General features: G+C 34.6%; 2 protein-coding genes across 3 annotated transcripts; one reads left to right on the forward strand and one right to left on the reverse strand.

Moving 5' to 3' along the window:
* Positions 1-539: 539 nt before the first annotated feature.
* Positions 540-12,960, forward strand: LOC114414739 (kinesin-like protein KIN-4A). 2 transcript variants are annotated; one of them, XM_028379123.1, is made up of 26 exons: positions 540-1,050; positions 2,082-2,228; positions 2,307-2,456; positions 2,592-2,845; positions 3,638-3,819; positions 3,905-4,029; positions 4,702-4,738; positions 5,234-5,325; positions 5,424-5,531; positions 5,819-5,932; positions 6,127-6,214; positions 6,346-6,455; positions 6,902-7,000; positions 7,080-7,193; positions 7,296-7,412; positions 7,495-7,575; positions 7,848-7,919; positions 9,064-9,157; positions 9,409-9,440; positions 9,519-9,616; positions 9,700-9,795; positions 9,947-10,168; positions 10,287-10,449; positions 11,653-11,796; positions 11,868-12,184; positions 12,451-12,960. In XM_028379123.1, the coding sequence occupies exons 1-25, from the start codon at positions 934-936 to the stop codon at positions 12,081-12,083; spliced, it is 3,072 nt and encodes a 1,023-aa protein (XP_028234924.1). In that variant the 5' UTR covers positions 540-933; the 3' UTR covers positions 12,084-12,184; positions 12,451-12,960. The 2 variants fall into 2 exon arrangements, with proteins under 2 accessions (XP_028234924.1, XP_028234925.1); XM_028379124.1 differs by having other exon boundaries at positions 934-1,050; positions 11,914-12,184.
* A 1,034-nt stretch (positions 12,961-13,994) lies between these two features.
* LOC114414131 (probable inactive receptor kinase At5g67200) lies at positions 13,995-17,157 on the reverse strand. The gene is made up of 2 exons (XM_028378473.1): positions 15,765-17,157; positions 13,995-14,839 (listed from the first exon to the last, which is right to left on the reverse strand). Exons 1-2 carry the CDS (start codon positions 17,044-17,046, stop codon positions 14,259-14,261), a joined length of 1,863 nt encoding a protein of 620 aa, XP_028234274.1. The 5' UTR covers positions 17,047-17,157; the 3' UTR covers positions 13,995-14,258.
* Positions 17,158-21,886: the final 4,729 nt, after the last annotated feature.

Consider the following 21,886-nt stretch of genomic DNA (forward strand, 5'->3'; position numbering starts at 1 on the left):
AATATCATTTTCCGTCAAAAAAAAACATTAGGTGAATTCATTGAGCATTTTCTTAATTCTGGACCACGTCGAATATCTATTATTTTTTCTTTTTCTAACTTTTTGGAAAATAAAGAAATAACAATAAAAAATACTACTCCAGTGTATTTGGTTAAGCTCCCATATACCTCATGCTTTTATTTATTTTTGAAAAGTGTCCTAGTAGGTTAAGAAATGAGAGTGGTAATAAATTACTAGTACCATTATTCTTGATTTTAAGGGATGTAAGATTTTTTGGTATATCGAAATAGTAATCTTTCTAGTCCCTTAATACTTTGTCGAGGCTAAGGGGCTAGTAGGCCATGCGGCCTATGTATATGACTTGCGCCCTCATTCTACTATAGATGTTGTGACTCTAAATTTGCTTAATGATTATGGTTATTATATTGAAAATAGTATATTTTAGCTCACTTAGATTTCATAATTTTGTCTTTAAAAATTGTCTGGGTGAATTAACGCTGTAATATTACATTAGACTAAAAACCAAACACATTAAGAAGACGAGGGTGCGGGTAAAATGGTAAATGCCGGAAGAGAAGCTTTGATGCGGCTGCGGGGAGTAGAGTTGTACAAGGTCGTTGTTGAGGAGGGGTAAATTGGGAAAGAAGGTGAGAAAAGGTTGAAAGCACGCGACCACAATGCAGTGAAGGTGAAGGGAAAATGATGGTGGTGGTTGTTCTTACAGATACCTGGCGCGCCTCGTTTCCACAACTACCCTTTTTCCCACACGCTCTCTCTCACCTCTTCTAATTATATTACTTTCTCTCTCTAGCATTGTCGGAGAAGAACAACAACACTCTCTCCGTTTCACACCTTCTTTCTCGTGCAAGCAAATTCTTCTTTGATTCACTCTCTCCCTCTCTCTGCGCCTCTCTGTTACTACGCTGCTTCCACATGGAAGCAGGGGAAGATTGCTGCGTCAAGGTCGCAGTTCATGTACGGCCACTCATCGCCGACGAGAAGCTTCAAGGATGCAAAGACTGCGTCACCATCGTTTCAGGGAAGCCGCAGGTGCATACTTACTCTCTTAACTCAACGGTATCGTTTAACCTTCGCTATAGTCAAATGCGAATACGAACTGAAGCGCATTGTCGTTGACTCTCCCGACAGTATTTCAGTTTCGCATGCTAGCTATTATTAGTATTAATCTTCTCAGCCGTGACTTGTGAGAGATCTGGATCCGAAACTGCTTGCTTACGTAACTAAACATGCGTTATAGAGTTTGGAATTGGAATTACTTTTGTGATCTGATATACTTACCTAATTTGGATATTTTTTACTTGTGTCTATTTCTGGCTTGTGTCATTCTAGCCTTACTTAGGCTTGACTCGTAAGTCGTAACGTAAGTTTCTAAAACCTTGTTTTGCGGAAATAGGGTATGTTTTTGGTAGCTATACTTCGTCTTGTATTTTCAACGAGAGTAAGTGAAGAAGGCTTTTACCCTGTTATGCAGTTTCTGCTTTTATGTTTCGTACGATCTTTAGTCCATCAGTTACTATGATGCAGTGTTTTGAACGGTTAACTTATATATATATATATATATTTTATGGTAACAATTCATCAATCATTCTACGCAACTTTGCAGAGGCACACCAATTAAACATAATTAATGAAAGTAGCTCTTTAATTTCTTTGTATCATCAGGACTTTGGTTCAATTGCTTGCTGCGTTAGTTTTTGCCGTTCCTGTTTTTCGGTTTCTAATGTTAAAATTACACTACTGTATCGCCTCAGATATTATCTTCAGTTTTTTTTTAATAGGTCATAATTTCTTCTTCTTCTTAAAGTCATTACAGTGGGTATTTCTGTATTTTTTTTTATCTCCTATTGAAATCTGTTAGTGATTCTCTTATTTTTCAAAGAAAGCTAGTGATTAGTATATTTTTCATGTAACTTGCATGTTTGAATGGATGCAGATTGCTTATGGTTTATTTTTAAGTCATTGGGACACCTATATCTGAAAATGTACCCAATAATAGTATCTTTGAAGTAGCTAAAAACTTGGCTGGGGAATCGTGTGCTGATTGTCACCATAAAATACAGGTACAAATTGGTGCCCACTCCTTTACATTTGATCATGTCTATGGAAGCACCGGTTCTCCCTCAAGTTCCATGTTTGAAGAATGCGTTGCTCCCCTTATTGATGGTTTGTTTCAAGGATATAATGCTACTGTTCTCGCATATGGTCAGGTATAGTTTCTGCTAAAGGAAAAGTTACATGCTACTACACTGGTCTCTTATGCATTTGACACTTTCACTCTACTGCAGACAGGTTCTGGGAAAACGTACACCATGGGAACTGGCTTTAAAGATGGTTGTCAAACAGGAATAGTACCCCAAGTTATGAATGTTTTGTTTAGCAAAATTGGGACCCTAAAGCACCAGATTGATTTTCAGTTGCATGTTTCCTTTATTGAGGTGTGTCATCAGTTCGTTACTGCTTGCAGCATGGTTTTCATAGTTTAGTTGTGCTTTAGTATATGAAGCTAATATATTTTTATGCGCAAAAATATTTAGATTAAGTATTTGACAATAATATTTAATTGTGAAAAGATTCTAAAAGAAGAAGTAAGAGACTTGCTGGATACCTCCTCCATGAGTAAACCAGAAACTGCAAACGGACATGCAGGAAAAATGACCTCTCCTGGGAAGCCACCAATACAAATTCGTGAGACATCAAATGGTGTCATCACCCTTGCAGGATCTACTGAAGTTAGTGTAGCAACACTAAAAGAAATGGCTGCTTGCTTGGAGCAGGGATCATTGAGCAGAGCAACTGGGAGCACAAATATGAACAACCAATCTAGGTTGATAATGTGTTTTTTCTTCTCTTATTTGATCTACACAGATTAGTTTTTATCCATCAAATATTTTAAATCTGATTAACTACCTTTGGACAGTGACGGATCTAGAAATTTTATATTTTGAGAACAATGCTTATATTTATAAATTTGTGGGGTTAATACTCATAACTTTTATACTACATTTTAAATTTTGGGGCAAATTTATAAGCACACATCTATATTTCATTAAGAAAAAAATTGAAGTTAGTGGGGGCAATTGCCACCAACACATAACATATAAATCCATCACTGCCTTTGGATAACATATGACTGCAAGATAGGAAATCAATAACTAACTGATAAAATTGAATATTGTTTACCTTTAAGTAACGTTCCTATGTTCTAAACTGTACTGGCAGTTTAAGCATCCAACAGTTAGATTGACTTAATAATAAGCTATGTATGAAATGTTTTGGATTTCTGGTTATTATAGTAAATAATTAGTGTAGTTTCTGTACACTGAATGGTAAGTTTGTGTCTTTTAAGGTAGTTATTGTAAAATTCAACAAACTTGCCATACATGGTTATTTGTGATTGAATGATATCGTAAAAGCCCTTTACACTTTAGTGCATAAACTATTTACTCATAATTAATACATGGATCTTTTGTCTCTGCAAGAATGCTTGCAATGAACCTTCCAGCAATTTACTTGCTGGTACTAATCCATGATTAAAAAGTTTTGCTTCTAACTGCTGTTACTGTTTATTCTGCTGGAGTTCTATTACTTATTCTTCTTCTTTTATGTGTCCAACTAGTCGATCTCACGCCATCTTTACCATCACACTAGAGCAAATGCGCAAGCTCAATATTCCTGGTGACAGCTGTTCAAATGATACCATGAATGAAGAGTATCTTTGTGCCAAGTTGCACTTAGTAGATCTTGCTGGATCAGAACGAGCTAAAAGAACAGGTTCAGATGGTCTGCGTTTTAAGGAAGGTTAGTTAGGGACATTTTTTCATCTTTATCGTTTAAGCATGCTCTTGAGAACACATATTCACTAGTTATTTAATCTTTCAAACAGGAGTTCACATTAACAAAGGCCTCCTAGCACTTGGTAATGTTATTAGTGCACTTGGTGACGAAAAGAAGCGAAAGGAAGGTGTTCATGTTCCATATAGGGATAGTAAACTTACAAGGCTTTTGCAGGTTTGATATCTTTATATTTAGCTTCCTTTTTGCAGCACTCACTTTTCTTTATTATGATGTAAAAGGTATTTTGTTTGGATAAGAATCACTGTCCACTCTATCAGTCATTTCTCCAAAATCATCACATAAATCCATAGGAAGCTCTTTTATAGGAACTCAGACATGTACTATAGAATTAAAAAGGATACAGAATCGGAACTGATAGCACGAGCTTTTCATATTCACATTCCCTTGCATGATTCACAATACCTCCGTCTACAATCTCCTTGTGACAGCTGTCCATTCTGTTAGATCCCTCCACTTCCTCTCCAACAGATTTGAGAATTTGTGTTCCCAATTATGTTCATATTTCTTCCCTTCCTTCTCCTATGCACCTTGATTGGAGGCCCAATTGTTATGGGCCTATCACTTATATTTTCAGGTTGTGTTACGCTACAAACATATCCTTTTGTATCACAAAAACTCACCTATGTTGATCTGGTTCATTCTCAACTAGAATATTGCAATCGCCTAGATAAGAGAAATAATTATTGCTAATAAAAGAAGACAATATAAGAAAGGAAACATGCATACAAAATATTTTGTTTTCTAATTTTCTTTGATTTTTTTAGTTTAATCATTTTTATATTATTCAATAATATATTTATAGATGAAAGTTAAATGATTTTGCAGGATTCACTAGGAGGTAACAGCAGAACTGTCATGATAGGTCAGTTGTTTCTCTTACTTTTCAGTATACCAACAAATACTATACTTCTTGGCTCCCTTAAGTGGCCTTTAGCTTCAAATAACATTCCAATCTTCAGCACAGATATCAAATTACCAATCTGATTCTTAACCCCTTTCAGCTCTTTAATGTTCACATTCATGAGCACAATTGTGTCTTTCTTATGAACAAAAGTACAAAGGAGGCTTGAAATGTTATAGATGTATTAACAAATGCCATAATAACGCATAAACCATTTTGTATTTTACATTCTCAAACTTTTTCCCCCTACACTGGAAATAAATTATTTTTCAGCAGATTTGAACTTATTGCAACTTCTCTGGTAATAAATGATTGATAGCAAGAATTAGAATGCTCTGTTTTGTGTTACTGTTTTTCTTCGAAACCTTTCATGTTGCATCTTAATACAAGCTGTTGTTAAATATATGTTTTGATTTTCTTCTAATCTTCTTACATTAAATGACATTTCTATTTCAGCCTGCATAAGTCCTGCTGATATTAATGCTGAGGAAACCCTTAACACTTTGAAGTATGCAAATCGTGCACGCAACATCCAAAATAAGCCTGTTGTATGTATCTGTTTAGATATTTTTGTTCCCCATCTTTCATTTGGAAAAATCAAGATAATTTTGTTTTGATTGATGCTTGCTTGTTTGTTCTTCTGTAGATCAATAGAGACCCCATGTCCAATGAGATGCTAAAAATGCGACAACAACTAGAGTATTTGCAGGCAGAACTTTGTGCTCGTGCTGGCGCCTCTTCTGAGGAAGTTCAGGTAGTTGGATTGAATTAACTTTAATCTTAATTGATGTCTTGATTACTTCAATATATTTCGTATAATAGGCTAGTAGTAGCGTTAAATGGTTTAGTTTTATGGTGAATGGTTGCATACCAATCAATATTATATAGTGTTGGTTATTCAAAAGAAAGGTGCCCTGGCCTTAATTGGATTTTGTGCCTCTATTTGTGTAGAGACTTATAATATGATTTACTTTAATTGCATACATTGAAATGGTTTGTATTTATCGTAAATATATAATCATCTTATAACTGATTATGTAGGTCCTTAAGGAAAGAATTACTTGGCTTGAAGCTGCTAATGAAGATCTTTGCCGTGAACTTCATGAATACCGTAGTAGATGCCCTATTGTAGAACAAAGTGAAAGGGAAGCTTATGTATGCCTCATACTTTCTCTTACTAAATGCTAATATTCATCTTTATCTTAAGAATATTTTTCTCAGATACAATTTTGATGCCTATATTTATATCTTTTCATCTCATCTCATTATTTACATTCCACTTATTAAAGTGAGTTTGAGATATTGACTTGCTAATTTATGCATGCACGGTTTAAAACTTTGTTTTTCAGGATGGTAGCACATACATTGTGAAGACTGATGCAGTTAAGAGGAGCTTACCTATCACAGAAGCTGAATATCCAATGAGTGAAACTGTGGGTAAGCCTCTTCTTTGGCCTTCTAAAAACATGCAGTTGCTCAGTTCTTTGTCTATCTCTTTCAATGCTACTATTCAATAAAATGTAGTTTGAACTGCAATGATTCAGGATGCTAATTGCCATTTTTAACAGGTGATTCTAGGGAAATGGAAGAAGTAGCAAAAGAGTGGGAGCACACACTTCTCCAGAATAGTATGGATAGAGAGTTACATGAATTGAATAAACGCTTGCAGCAGAAAGAGGTTGTTGCAGTGTATATGTGTAATTACATGCATACCCATGACACACTATGCATCAATCAATAGTGTATTAAAATCAACGCAACAATGAGCAACTTTTTTTCTATAATTTCACAATCCTTAGTGAGAAATTTATTTCTGATGCTTGATATGGTTCCTGCTTAGTAAATGATTGTGTAATACTTGAGTCCATTTTTTTGTTGTAACTTTGGCACATATCTTATTTTGTTATGCTATTGAAAATTATCAGATTATTCATCATATGGGAACTTAATAATTTAACAAGACAACAAAAGCAAAGCATATCACTAAAGCAGTAGAATGGTTTTCTACCAACATTATTGGAGAATTAGAAAATATTATAGTTAGATTCTTTTAGTAGTTTCTTCTATATTTTCTCCTGTGTCATATTTTTATTAATTTACATATTGTTATTGATGTCTATACAGTCTGAGATGAAGCTTTTTGGAATATCTGATGCTGAAGTACTCAAGCAGCACTTTGGAAGAAAGATAATGGAATTAGAGGATGAGAAGAGAGTAGTGCAGGTTCAATATCAGTTATGCAAATTTTTCAATACTACAAAAAAAATTAAAATTCATATATGCGCTTGCTTTATGAATACAGAGAGAGAGAGATTGTCTTTTGGCTGAAGTTGAAAATCTTGCTGCCAATACTGATGGACAAACACAGAAATTAGAGGATATCCATGCCCAAAAATTGAAAACACTTGAAGCACAGGTGCCTCATCCTCAAATTTTTATATGAAATTTAAATTTATTTTCCATTTCAGAAGATATTCTAAATTACAAAAAAAAAACTTTTCGAAACTCTGCCCACTAGATTCTGGATCTGAAGAAGAAGCAAGAGAGTCAGGTCCAACTTCTGAAGCAAAAGCAAAAAAGTGATGAAGCAGCAAAGAGACTGCAAGATGAAATACAGTGTATAAAAGCCCAAAAGGTTGACTGCTGTATTTCTTCTAATCCATGGTTGTAAAATCATTTAATACACTCTCTCTGTTATAACTTGAATAAGGTTGCAGGTTCAACTGCAGCAAAGGATAAAACAAGAAGCCGAACAGTTTCGGCAGTGGAAAGCGTCTAGAGAGAAAGAGCTGTTGCAAGTATGTCGTCAAGCTTCCTATTTTTTCAATTTCTTGAATTTGTTCATGCTACTTCTTAACAACATCTTAGTTATCAATTTAATGTTTCTTTGTAAAATAATAATCAATTCTTGATTAATTTAAAGTGAGTCCTGAGTCCTGACTACTCAGTCTACTCCAAAGTTTGCAAATAGCATATACAAAAGTTATATTTAGAAACAATGTTAGCTTTCACTTATATATACATTTATTGTTAATGTGATAATTGATCACCTTGCCTTTTGCAAAAGCAGTTAAAGAAGGAGGGAAGAAGAAATGAGTATGAAAGACACAAGCTGCAGGCTTTGAATCATCGGCAGAAATTGGCAAGTATTTCTGAGTTGTTTGATTTTTACTATGTTTTGCATAATATTTTTGCTTCATGTACTTTATAAAATTAATCTCCTGTAATATGAAATTGACTTTTGCTAATGCTCTTGGCAAATTAATCTCCTTTAAATCAGCGGCAGAAATTGGCAAGTATTTCTGAGTTGTTTGATTTTTACTATGTTTTGCATAATATTTTTGCTTCATGTACTTTATAAAATTAATCTCCTGTAATATGAAATTGACTTTTGCTAATGCTCTTGGCAAATTGGAGTGATTTTAAGCATTTATACATAGACTTCCCCTTAGTAGATACTCCTGCAAGTATTTAAAAAGTATGCCTACTTTAGCAATAAGTTCACTTTGACCTTTGAGAAAATTGTTTGGTGTTTACTTCAAACTATTAATAATCTCTAATCCGCAAGAATGATGATTTTGTCTACATTAGGGATAAATATTAAGACTGAGAAAACTGTGGTGGGACAGTACCCCCCCCACCTCCCCCAATACCCAGTGGCTTTTTGGAGCAGGGAGCTGGAGGACTTTTTGCATGCTGTATGGGTTAATTACTAAAAGACTGTTAAGAGTCTGCCTTTGCATTTTATTGTTGAGCTTTTATTAAAATAAGTGTAATGAAAAGTAAAGAAAAATTGTTCAAATGAATTGAAGAGTCTAGATTCTAGAACCGTAAGATGTGTGTTATGGTTCAAATTCAATTTAGAGGTACTACCTTACAAAGAGTTCCCCCAAAATATCATGTTTAGAAAATGAAGTTGAATTCGTGCATTTCTAAAGTGTTTCGACTTGTTGAGTTATCCGCACACTATTAAAGATTAATATTCACTCGTGCTTAAAATTAGAAAATGTATATTTTATTCCTCCAGATGATGTCAAATACGCAGAAAGTCGGTTCTTCTTTTTAAGTTATATAAACCATCTTTTTATTGTGATTTTAAGAAGCTATAACAGATAGACATGTGATGAAATACCTCCTTTTATTTTTTCCACTCAACATGCAAAATTCATAATAGGAAAAAGGACTAATTCAGAGAACCAACATTTGATGTTAATGTTGACTTTTTTGATTGTCATGGATGATACAGGATTAACTGCTTGTGTTAAATAAATGTGTATATCTTTCAGGTTCTTCAGAGAAAAACTGAAGAAGCTGCAATGGCCACCAAGAGGTTAAAGGAGTTGCTAGAAGCACGTAAAACTTCCAGCCGAGAAACTTTAGGTGTGATTTTTATAGACCATAATCAATTCAAGTTTTCGAGAGTCCAAGACAGAAGATGCTCATTTTTAGTAATTTAATATTTCCAATTGTATGGGATATTAAAAAATCCGGTTTTGGCTTATCAGACTGTTAGAAATGAATGTTTTTTTAAAATGTCTTAAAATAGAAAGGACTGTCTTTTAATAAATTGCATGATGGTATCATTGCATGTACTCTTTTGTTTAGTATTCAAATTTTTTTTCATCTTTCAGTTACAATGAATGGAAGTGGAGCAAATGGTCAGGTAATGAATGCTCCTTCCTTCTTTTAGATTGGCTTTAATATCACGTGGTCTTAACAAAGTTTTGAGCTTCATCTTTAGGGCAATGAGAAGTCTTTACAGCGGTGGCTTGATCATGAACTAGAAGTCATGGTAAAAGAGCATGAAGTCCGTTTTGAGTATGAGAAACAGAGCCAAGTGTATGTAACACATGTTCAATACTTATTTTTGCTACTGATTGATCTATAATGGGTAGTCTATAATTTTATAATGCAATCTTCAGGCGAGCTGCCCTTGCAGAGGAATTAGCCATGCTGAAGCAAGTAAATGAGTTTGCTGCAAAGGGTCTCAGTCCTCCAAGAAAGAATGGATTTGCCAGGTTAATTTTATTTTTTGTATAAATTTTATTTAATTTGCTAATGCCTGCCTCTTAACTTCTCAAAAATATTGGATATTTGAAATAATAATGTGTGGAATATATGAAGTATAACATCTGTTTTCCTGGTTACTTCTAAAACTTGTCTTTCCAGGGCATCCTCCATGTCACCAAATGCAAGAATGGCCAAAATAGCTTCACTTGAAAACATGCTGAGCATATCATCTAATTCACTTGTGGCAATGGCTTCTCAACTTTCCGAGGCAGAAGAAAGAGAACGAGCCTTCTCAAATCGTGGACGCTGGAATCAGCTGCGCTCTATGGGAGAAGCCAAGAATTTGCTTCAATATATGTTTAATTCTGTTGCAGATGCTAGGTCATGTTAAATTACTGTATAAACTTGTTTATTTTATTGAGTATTTCATAGTGAAATTGGCATATGCTATACTGTATAGCGTTGAAATTTGAAGTATGAGTTCCTATGTTAACAATAGGTGCCAACTCTGGGAGAACGACATGGAGATCAGAGAAATGAAAGATCAAGTCAAAGAACTTGTCGGTCTCTTACGGCAAAGCGAGATGAAGAGAAAAGAAGTTGAGAAGGAGCTAAAAGTGAGAGAGCAAGCTGTTGGAACCACATTGGCTACACCACCATCTGTAAGATTATTGTTACTTGGTGAAGCATTATATGCCAAGAAGCCTATGATTTAGGGAGATATGCCTGAACTTTATACTTTGGTGCTTAAATATTGATTGAGTGCTGCTCCCTGGATGAGAACAGTACAAAATTGGATTTAGGATATGATGGATTCTAGAATAGATTTAAGCAAAAATCAACTATGGTTTAGAGTAAATATATAAACTACTTTGGCGTTTAATTGTTGATATTGAGTGCTGCTCCCAGGCTGTGAACGGTCTGCAAATTTTGGATTTAGGATTTGATGGGTTCTAGAGTAGATTCAAGCAAAAACCAACTAGGGTTTAAAATAGATAAATAATTATAGTACTGTCTGTCAAAGAATCAGATCCAGGCACCTGATCAAGTTGAAGAAAAAAAATAGGCTTTTTGGAGTAGAAGAAATTAACCTCGGCAGGACACTCAAGGTTCTTCATTTCTTGGTTATCACACATAAAAGGTGGTTGTCAGTTGTCACACATCTTGTTGACTAGGAAACAAAAAAAAAAGTTGTATTCCAAATTTTTGTTTTACCAAAAAAGTGTAAAGCTTAATTCCAAATTAACTCAACCAACTATACCTCAATACTTGACCTATTAATCCTTGACAAATTGATCAAAATACTTGAGACCTATAATGTGAACAGAAGTAACAGCTGACTAATCCTTGTACCTGAAAATATTATTTAGTCTAGTAATGTCTTGAACTAGTAGAATCTGCACAGTAATCAAAGTAAACCAAAATAATGAGATTCTTTAGGCTTACACTGTCATGATGCTACAGCTACCTAAATCGGAGACCTTTGGAGCTTGATTATAAATGAATTTGAAGTTGATAGTTTAACCTCTATCTAGCATAGTTTTAAGGTTTCCAGTACTTAGTAGTAGCAAAGGACAATTATGTTACATTACTTAGTTTCCAGCCCAGTACTTAGTAGTAGTTCGACCATAATGGAGGATTTTCTGATAGCTTCATAATTTCTCATGAGTCACAACTGTCACCTTTATTAGGATTCTGCCAATTATTGTCATAATGAGTGGCAGCTGATATTTTGTGGTTGTTGCAGCAAACTTTTGGTTGCATTCTTTTATTTTTGTATATCATAGCATTGGTTATCAAATAATTGCTTCCTTTGTAAGTAGTTTACTACGTACACTTAACTTATCATCACTCAACTTCAACAGGGAGACTCCCCAAATCCATCGAAACAATATGTCGAAGACATGAAGGGGCCCTTATCTCCAGTGTCTAAACAGCTAAAATACACGCCAGGGGTTGCCAATGGTTTGGTGAGGGAATCAGCAGCATTTGTAGATCAGGGTAGAAGGGTAAGTTAATCTTCATTTGAATCTGTATAAGTCTTATATTAGATACGGATGTGAATTTGCTGTTAATGCAGATGGTACCCATCGGACAGCTGTCAATGAAAAAACTAACAATTGTAGGACAAGCTTCTGGAAAGTTATGGAGGTGGAAAAGAAGTCATCATCAGTGGCTACTACAATTCAAGTGGAAGTGGCAGAAACCATGGAGACTTTCAGAATGGATAGGACACAGTGATGAGACAATCATGAGAACAAAACCACGCTCACAGCCTTTGCCACGTATCAGGTGATCTTCTTTAGGATCAGCCCAGTTCATGTGGCTCGGCATATTTCAACCTACGAGAATTATCATAGACACATGGCATTGGAAATAACAGGGCATTAGGTGCAGGTAATAAGCAGTAACCCTTCATTTAAAATTTATGTCTTTAATAAAAATTTCATGCAAACCATTTCGTCACTGCCGAAGATATGGTCTTGCAAAATTATATCCTTCTTTGAACGAATACATATCCGACCTTTATCTTTTTCATTTTTATCTAATTCTGTGTTAATTTTTAGTTATATATGACTTGAAGATTATTATCCAAAGTCCAAACACTCTTTTTTTTAATGGTAAAGATACATTGATCTGACACTCCTCGTTTCTTGCAACAGTGTAATATAATTGGTTACTGAAGAAATGTATATACCTGTCAGTCTTGAATAATGCTGTCCAGATCTTGGAAATTTTGCCATAATTTGTGCATATGAAGCATCTTGGAGGTATGTTGCAATGTGTAATGTCTGGACAGAGATACCCAAATAATGAAAAAACAAAGATGTCGCTTGCTTGAAGACAGTCGTAGATTCTGGACAGACAAACTATCTTGGAAAACAGTCTATTCATACTAACACTACAAAGAAACAAAAGGAAGATTCTTTTGTCAAGTCTTGGGAAGCTTATTTTGTAGTTTATTGCTTATTGCAAGCTCTTACGGTCCTATTGTGTTTAAGCAAATTGATTTTGTTGATAGGCTATATGTTGTAGCATTTGTCACATAACAGAAGGAAATTCTTGTGTAGTTTTTTTTTTTTTTTTTAATTCTCTAGTGCTTCTTGTGTGTAAAGAACATTAGCTACTATATATTGAAAGTTATTCTACCATACAGATGTATAACAACATCAGCGATTGTCTCATGTCGCCGTCTAATAAGGGCGACTTTAAGTAAAGACATGTTATTGTTTGGGTAAGTTTCTCCGGAAAGATTTCTAAGAGAAAAAATAAAGAAAATATGAAATAAACCTTAGCTCGCATTAGCAAATTTTGTAAAAAAAATTCTCTCATGTATGAGACAACATCATTGATGGACAATAGTTACTGGTGAGAATTTGCCGTGCTTCTTTTTCCCTGGACACATCGCTGGACTAAGCCCAAAAACAAACTCAGCGTGTATTTGGGTGGCAAAAACTTGATTTTAATCATGAAGTGACGTGATTTTTGTTTAAATAATAAATATCATAAAAATAATGTTTTAAGAGAATATTATTTAAATATTTTGAATCAAAATTGATTTTGAAGATATAATGACTAAAATGAATTTTAATATCTATATGTACTTTTTTATTATAATTAGTTATATATATAATTAAAATTAAGCCAATATGTAAATACGCTAACGTTTGAAATACAACATCCCTTATAAAAACATTAAAATTGGATAAAATAAATAATAAAAGTATTAAATTAACATAAACATTTAATATAAAGACTTTTTAACTATTTTTTTTATAAACATGAGAGTATTGAGGTGAGGATAAATAAGTTAAAATCCAAATAGAATTGATTTTAGTAGAAGTGAAATTTATTTGTATTTACTTCAATTCTACCATATTTTAAAATAATCTAAACATACAAAATTTGATCAAAATCAAAGTTAACTTGCCTCACTATGATTTATAATAATTTTGAAAATTATCCAAACACACCACACCGACTTCCAAAGGAACAAAAATGTAATGCATATCTATTTTAATTTACACTCAATAATCGTACGGACCCATTGCCATAGTAATAATAAAGGAAAAAGAAGCCCTTCGAAATTAGAAATAGAAATTTACTCGTTAACCCTGATGCAGAATTCAGTAGTGACACGCTCAGCAAGCTAACTCACTTGACGAAAATGGGATGCAGTGAATTTCGTTGGCTACTTGACCGCCCCACAACTGATAGTTTTCAACACTAAAAAACAAAAGCTCAAAATAAAGTCTAAGAAACCAAGAATGGCAATATTTAGTCTAAAAGGGAAGTTATGCGCTCTCCCTAATCTACAAGGTTAATACCAAGATGGTAAATTCTATTTAAGGAATACAACAAAGTATTATTTCTGGATTTCTTTCTTAACTTTTTTACCCGGTTAATATACTACTCTTCTGTCCTTCTATCCACCGTTTATCGCATAATTAAACCGAAAAAAAAATAAGACTTAAGGTATGGCATTACTACTGCGTAGGTCTAATTGACTACTATCCTCCAACAGTACAATCTCTTTGATTTCCTGCAACATCTTCAAGACCTGCCACATAGTTGGCCTCTGCTCAGGTGAGGTCAAGCTACAAGTTGTAGCCACCTGAAGAAGCATGTACATTCGGTTATCTTCGTTCTCATTGTCATCCCTGATGGACCTCACCCAACTTGACATGTCACCAGGAACCATGAATGGGAGCTCGGAGGGAAATTTCCCAGTCAGAAGCTCAAGCAACAAAATCCCATACGCATAAACATCGGATTTGTGGGTTGGGTGATGATTGGGGTTGCGAGTTTCTGGAGCTCTGTATGCTGCTGAGTCCCCATCTTCGTCGAATATGGATGGGTGAGTCAACACAGAAAGGCAGTAATCAGTAATGCATGCCTCAAAATCCGGTCCAAGAAGAACATTGGAGGACTTGAGATTGCCATGGACCAATCTCAATGCCTGGTGGATGAAGGCCAGACCTTGTGCTACGTCCTCTGCTATTTTTAAGCATGATGTCCAATGCAATGGCCTTGCCCTGCTTGATCTCGAACCTGCACCAAAAAGTTAGCAATTATCAACGGATCATTTCTAGTTCTTTAATATTATGTTTATGTAAGTTAATCATGTGTAGGTGGGTATGAAAAAAGACTCCTTTTAGGTAGGGTATTCGATTACTCATTTTAACATAGGAAATAAAAAGCGAAAATCAAGCCTAATGATCATAGAAAACCGAACAAAGATAGTGTTAATTGAAAACAAAGAAAAATCAAGAATGGTTAGTAATATTGGTGTTGGATTCGGGGTAGTTGATTGAATGCAGTTTGGTGGGCATCAACCGGATTCACACTAGGATCATTTTCACCGAGGAATATAGCACTAATTAGTAGTTAGATGCATGCAGCAAGGATGCTAGGTGGGTAGGGTCCCAGAAGGACAAGGACTACTAGATAAACGTCAGCAATTTATACTTGAGAGCAAACATTGGAGTTTAGAAGATTTTAGTATCCTTTGGCTCCACACAATCAAAATCAACTGATTGTAATATCTTGGAAGAGTAGGCTAATTATTTCTTTTTCTATTTTTTTTCTTCTTTATGTGCAACGTTGATTCATATTCTATCCATTAAAATTAGTTTGTTACTATTATTTTATTATTTAATTTAAGACTTTGTATTTTATTTTTATTTATTTCTCTTATTTTATTTTAATTTTCTAAGAGCATCTTCCTCCCGTCTAACGGCTATATAGATTTAAAGACATATGAATGCCCGTACCATAATAATTCCCATGTTCCCCCTTTCAACGAAATCTACCTGTCTCGAATTCAACGGGTATCTAGCAATGTAAGGTACTAAAAAACAGCTAGCTACACGACAGAGACCAGACACTCCAACATAGACCCATGCTTTGTTTAATTAATTCCCCCATCTAATCCAATCTTAAAATACCCCATGTGTCGCTGGAACACTTGCTTAGTTGCATGCCAAGCCCATCAAAGGGTTATCAAGAACCGCCTTATAAGTGCTTCCCAAACACCCTCTCCCTAATAGCTCCGCTGAACCTTTCATCAGCTGCTCCAGCGTGTACACCTGCGCCTCACCCCCACTCTTCGCCACCTCCGCTCTCTTTACTTTCTCCTCCATCTCCATCCGCATAACCGCCGCGGCCTCCTCCCTCGCCGCCGCATCAGCCGCCATCATCCCCGTCCTCTCGTCCTTCTTGCTCCGACTCCTCTGCTTCCTCACCGCCGCCGCCAAGCACGCCAGCGAGCAAACCAGAACGAATATCCCGGCCGAGAACCCAATAATCAGCGCCCTCCGGTCGTGGCGCTTCTTCTCGTACGGCTGCCGGATAATTCCGTTGACGCCGTGAACCTGCGCGTTCTGGCCGAGCGCAGCCGTAGGCGGCGCCACGGGTCCGAAGAAAGGCTGTGCGGGACGGCATTGTACGCGGATGATTTCGCCGCAGAGTTGAGGGTTTAACGCGAAGGAAGAAGGCGGAAAACGGAAGACCGTCGGCGTCACGGGAACCGCGCCGGAGAGGTTGTTGGCGGAGGCTCGGAAGATTTTGAGAGAGGATTGGTTAAACGGGGGGATTGAACCGTTGAAGGAGTTGAAGCTTAAAAGGAGGCTGTGGAGGCGGTCTAGGGTGGTGAAGGCGGCGGGAATAGGTCCGGAGAAGTTGTTGTGAGAGAAATCCAAGTTTCGGAGACGGTGGAGAGAGAAGAGTGAGGGAGGGAGAGAGGCGGTGAAGTGGTTGTTATCAAGGAAGAGACTTTTGAGATTGAAGAGGCCGGTGAGGTCTGGAATGGGTCCGGTGAGTGAGTTGTTCTGCAAGCTGAGGACTCGGAGCTGGTCGAGACGCGTGAGTGTTTTGGGAGCCCACGCGCCTCCGAGATCTAAGTTTTGGAGAACGAGACGCAGCACTTTGGGGCCGTTGCATTCCACGCCATGCCACGCGCAGAAGCGGAGGCCGCGCGTGAGGGGGGAGAAGTCAAGGTGGTTGTTAACGTCGGCTTTTAGTTTGAAGACGAGGAGGGCGGTTGCGTCGGTGAAAACAAAGGGAGGAAGATGACGGCGTTGGAGTTTGGAGCAATGTGCGTTTGACGGGGCCAGAAGCAGGAACAGTAATAAGTGTGGATCAATCGCCATTCTTGGACCAACCTCAGAACTCAAGTGATTTTCGTGTGTTGGGATCACACTGCCAAATGTGGATTTGTCCATTGCATACGCTACGATACAAGGAAAGTAGGAATTCATAGCTCAGAAATCACGTGAAAATCCTCTCTGTAATCAGAATCTCATTCCTTCTATAATAAATCTCTGTCACCAGATGATGTCGCATGTTCTTTTATCAAATTAAATTTACAAACAGCCAAAGAAGGTGTCTATGCACTCGTCTATCATTAAATGGTAGCATGATAGCTTAAAATTATTTTTCGTTATGTATTTGTAGAGTGAATTTAAAAAAATCAATTTATATTAAAAATTAATTTACACTGTGTTTACTAAAAAAAATTAACTTGGAAATTGAAAGGAGAGAAAACAAATGAAAGATAAGTTTAAAAATGAGGTTATCTGGTAAAAATTCACTTTATTTCCACTTAATCCACTTTGAATAGAGAAATAGCATAGACATGCTGGTTAATTGTGTATGTATCATTTAAGCAATTTTCAGTGGGAAAAGATTATCAATTTTTAGATTTTTTTTTTAAAATATTTTATTCTTTTATTATTTTTTCACTATTTTTCTCAAAACAATTATTCTTAAATTTACTCTATATTTCACCTATTCTTATTCACTTTATATCTTAATTCTCATCAATTTTTTTCTTCTAAATACACTCTTAATATAATAAATATTGTTAAAATTATATCAAAAAATATTTTTGAACATATAATTCTGAAAGTTATACAATTATTTCCCGGGTTATATAAAATTTTATTAGTATTAAAATATAAATATAAAGAAAACTTACAAAACTCCTCTTTAAATGTTTCATATTTTTGATAATTTTATTTTTAAAAATGATTCTTTTGAACAAGAAGAATGAAATAAATTTTCATGTTGCTTTTTTATCTAACATATTTAACTATTAAGCTTGTTTTGTATTGTATATTATAAAAAAAATAATTAATTATATTCATAAAATATAAAAAATACAATTAGTTATCGAAATAATTTGTTTTTTTCAATAGTTAATCTTAACTATAGGAAGTGATATTTTGAGTCACTAAATATCAGACCAAACACAGCCATTAATTAGTGCCTTACTGCTTTTGATTGTTGGGCGGTAGCGGGACACGTGAGTTTGTGACCATTCCTCTGTGGCTCAAGAACCCATTCAAAAAAGAATACTACTAACTGATAGGAAAAGAATAAAAATGAAAAAAAAAAATTGAATACAATGGTACTAGTATTAAACTATTATTATTGGAATTTGGAAGTGAAATAATAAAGAAGATTGCTTATTCTATTCTATTAATTTGGAATATGAGATCCGGGCTAATTACTAAACTATTTTTTAATTATATAAAAATGTTTATTTTTCCGATTTGAGTCTTCGAAAGTCAACTTTTATGGTATCAAATTTCTGGCAATTTGCTTATTTTCTTATGTGACAGATTATCTAAGTTAAATTTAAGGTTTGAATGAAATTCAGTATAAAAAAAAATTGTTTTAGATCGAAAAGTTTATTAAAACTGAATAGTTTTAAATTAATTATAATGAAAACCTTCTTTTAACTTTGAGTTTAGGGCGAAGAAATTTATAGTGTAACCAAAAAGGGCACTTGAGTTCTCAACATGTACCGATACCCGTGATGAGGTCGTGAGCATCGTGAATTGCTTTTTCGTAGTTTTTTTGCCATATAGATAACTACTACGCCTACTTGCTGGATGATGGCCTTTTCAGCATATTAAATTAAATGAGAGTAGTTTTTAAATTAATTTCTAAATTGAAATAAGTCGTATTTGTCTTATTATTTTTATTTTTTATATAAAATCGTAAAATTGAGATACGATTATTTTACATTTTTTATTTCAAACAGAAGTCATTATCTTCTACACAACTTCAGAGTCTTGAAAGGTTATACCACTTCTTTAATTTTTTTAAAAAAATATATTATGTTGGTTTTTATTTTGTTTTAAACGTTAGTTTAATAAAAATGGTTCAATATTTTATACATTTATGAATTAAGTAAAATAATAATTTCGTGTGAAATTGATAGTATTATTATTTAATTTGATTTAATAAAAATAGTTTATATATATATTAATAACATAAAATAATATTAATTATTTTAATTGGATCTTGCTGTTATGTGTCAGTGTGTATCACTTGAGGTTAAAATTAACAAAACTTAGAACAGTTATTTATTGTTGAGGGGTTGACGTTGGTGAGGAGATGGGGGCATGTTACACTTTTCACAAAGTGAGGAGGGTTTATTATTGAGTTTGACTCAATATGTATGATCATATTACTCTTTAACTCTGTTTATTTTTGTGGGCCAAAAAACATGTGTGATGCATATAATTCAACTGTGTTGCTTGATTTTTTTGCTTCTCTGCCCATCGCTTTTTTTATCTTTCCTTTCCACTTGCAAAGTTTGTGTTTCTTGACTTACTTTTTCAGGGGTCAACAGATTTATTTAGCTGCAAAATTGAATTTACTGTTGTCACCTTTTGTTGTAAAAGTTCTCTACAGCTTCTCCCATATTTGTGTCCAAGATTTGAGCATCTTTTCTTCCTCCAACATCTCGTTTCTTCTTCTTTCAGCTTTGCCTTAATGGCATTAACGTAATACGAAATAATTGCTACTTCTTATTATTTTTTTAATATTGAGCTCAAATGCAAAATGCTAAAAAAATCTTTTAGTAAACCAATATATTCAATTCCTTGAATTTTTTTTATCATCCACCTTTATATTAAAATATTTATTTTTGAACGAGAACATTTTTTAAATTATACTCATTCTCGTTAGATCTCATTAAGTAATGTGATTTTTCATAAATTTTATAAAATGATCATAAATCTTTCATCCACACTGAAGTGGTCTTAACGCGTTGAGGTCTGGGTTCATGCGGCCCATTCTGCTCCTTTGGTCAGATGTTCACTTTTGGGTCCACACCATCAATTGGGCCAACAGACATCTCTGGTTCAGTATAATACCCTTACAGATATTACTATTAACACACCAATTTTTACCTCTGCACTCCTTTTTCGACTTTGTTTTCTAAAATTACTCTTTCTAGAATTGAGTAATTCTGGCATTTAGTTTTCTGCATAGCAATCTATGATTCCTTTACCTTCTCCTTCACCACTCCCCTCCTTTAATCTATCAAGAAAACACCAACAACCAAGGTTATCAGACTCATGATTTTGCGTACACTTGTGGAGGTTCCATAAACTCGACTCAAAATTGAATTACAAACTCGTAAGAGTTTACTCAATTTAAAAAATATATTAATATTCATATATATATATATATATATATATATATATATATATATATATATATATATATATATATATATATATAACCATAACTAAATATTTCAATCCTAAAATAAATCAAAATAACAAACTTTAACAATAATTCAATGAAGAGAAAGCAAACAAAATAATCTCAATTTTTAATGTTACCAACCAAAAAATTGATTCTGATGTTTAATAGACATGGTCAACTCTAATATGTTCAAACAAAGACATTATGTAACAATGATAATGTGATATTGTCCTACAAAATATGCCAATCAACCACCACTTTCACTATATACGCCAAAGAAGAAAACTAAATCGGGATGCATTGTTGACTTTTAGTCTTAGATAAACCAACATACTAAGAATAACTTAGTATGCCCATACCATTTGCTAATATATTCAAACAATGACATTATGTAACAATGATAATGTGATATTGTCCTACAAAATATGCCAATCAACCACCACTTTCACTATATACGCCAAAGAAGAAAATTAAATTGGGATGCATTGTTGACTTTTAGTCTTAGATAAACCAACATACTAAGAATAACTTAGTATGCCTATACCATTTGCTTATGAGAAAAAAAACCACTTTTTTTTTCAATTCTAAAACAGCGGTGAATTAATACCCGTAAACAAAACAATGGCCAATTATTCTTTAGTCATACCATACTAACATCCAAAGTCAATGTCTGCCTTTTGACCCACAACATTTCTTGATACACAAAACCTACAAGGAGTATTTTCGGTCATTTTCGAAGACATTAATACTAAGAAATAATTGATAGAAGATCATTTATTCATATCCCATATGTCACTCTACTCAATTAATATTAAAAATATTGGAATTTTGACAAATATGAGGAAATATGCAACTTCCCATTTCCCCAACGATGATAAAATCCAATATATAACAATCAATTAGTCTCTTAGTTTCAAAAACAATAGCTAGTAGCTCGACACAATACCAAAATGTTAACAACAAGAAACACAATTTAACACACCAAATGATCAACAAAACTCACACACCAAATGCCAAGGAACATTGATCTCGAACATGAACAACAAAACAAGATCACAGAAACAGAAACAAACATTGGTCAAGTAGTGAAGGGATCAGAAAAAACCTAGTCTTGAACTTGCACAATCACACTTGAACTTCATCATCATGGACTCGTGGTCTCACAGAGGATCCCTTCACCGTCGCACCTCACCATCACACTTCATCGTCTCTCTCCGACACCGAACGTGTCGCGAGGAGGAAGAAACTACAAAGAAAACAAAATAACCATTAACTAGCTGCAACACGAATCCAATAATTTAAGTTTGACTCGGATGTGATTTTCCTCTCGTCCAACACTATGGAACACATCAAGGGTGTGTTTCTCACGCACTGAAATTGCTGGGAGAAAATTGAGGCATATTCGGATGATTCCAAGTGGGGTGAATAGTCCAATATCTAATCTTTTTTCGTCACCACACTATGCTAGGACCAAAGGAGACCCATCACCAAGGTTGAATTGAATGAAATGTTTGGGTAAATAAGGGCCGAACAATGTTGCAAGAGGAAAGTGTTGAACGACATGAGGAAAGGAATATAAGATGCGCCCAATTG

The sequence above is a fragment of the Glycine soja genome, chromosome 6, assembly GCF_004193775.1.
Source record: "Glycine soja cultivar W05 chromosome 6, ASM419377v2, whole genome shotgun sequence".
Taxonomy (NCBI): domain Eukaryota; kingdom Viridiplantae; phylum Streptophyta; class Magnoliopsida; order Fabales; family Fabaceae; genus Glycine; species Glycine soja.

Bases quoted from the DNA above. Each gene is read 5' to 3' on its own strand.
- LOC114414739 (XM_028379123.1), top strand. From the start codon at position 934: ATGGAAGCAGGGGAAGATTGCTGCGTCAAGGTCGCAGTTCATGTACGG. The intron at 5,933-6,126 runs GTATGCCTCATA...TTTGTTTTTCAG, and splicing joins AAAGTGAAAGGGAAGCTTAT to GATGGTAGCACATACATTGT. The intron at 7,576-7,847 runs GTATGTCGTCAA...TTGCAAAAGCAG, and splicing joins GAGAGAAAGAGCTGTTGCAA to TTAAAGAAGGAGGGAAGAAG.
- LOC114414131 (XM_028378473.1), bottom strand. From the start codon at position 17,046: ATGAATTCCTACTTTCCTTGTATCGTAGCGTATGCAATGGACAAATCC. The intron at 14,840-15,764 runs ACTAAGCAAGTG...TTTTTGGTGCAG, and splicing joins TTTGATGGGCTTGGCATGCA to GTTCGAGATCAAGCAGGGCA.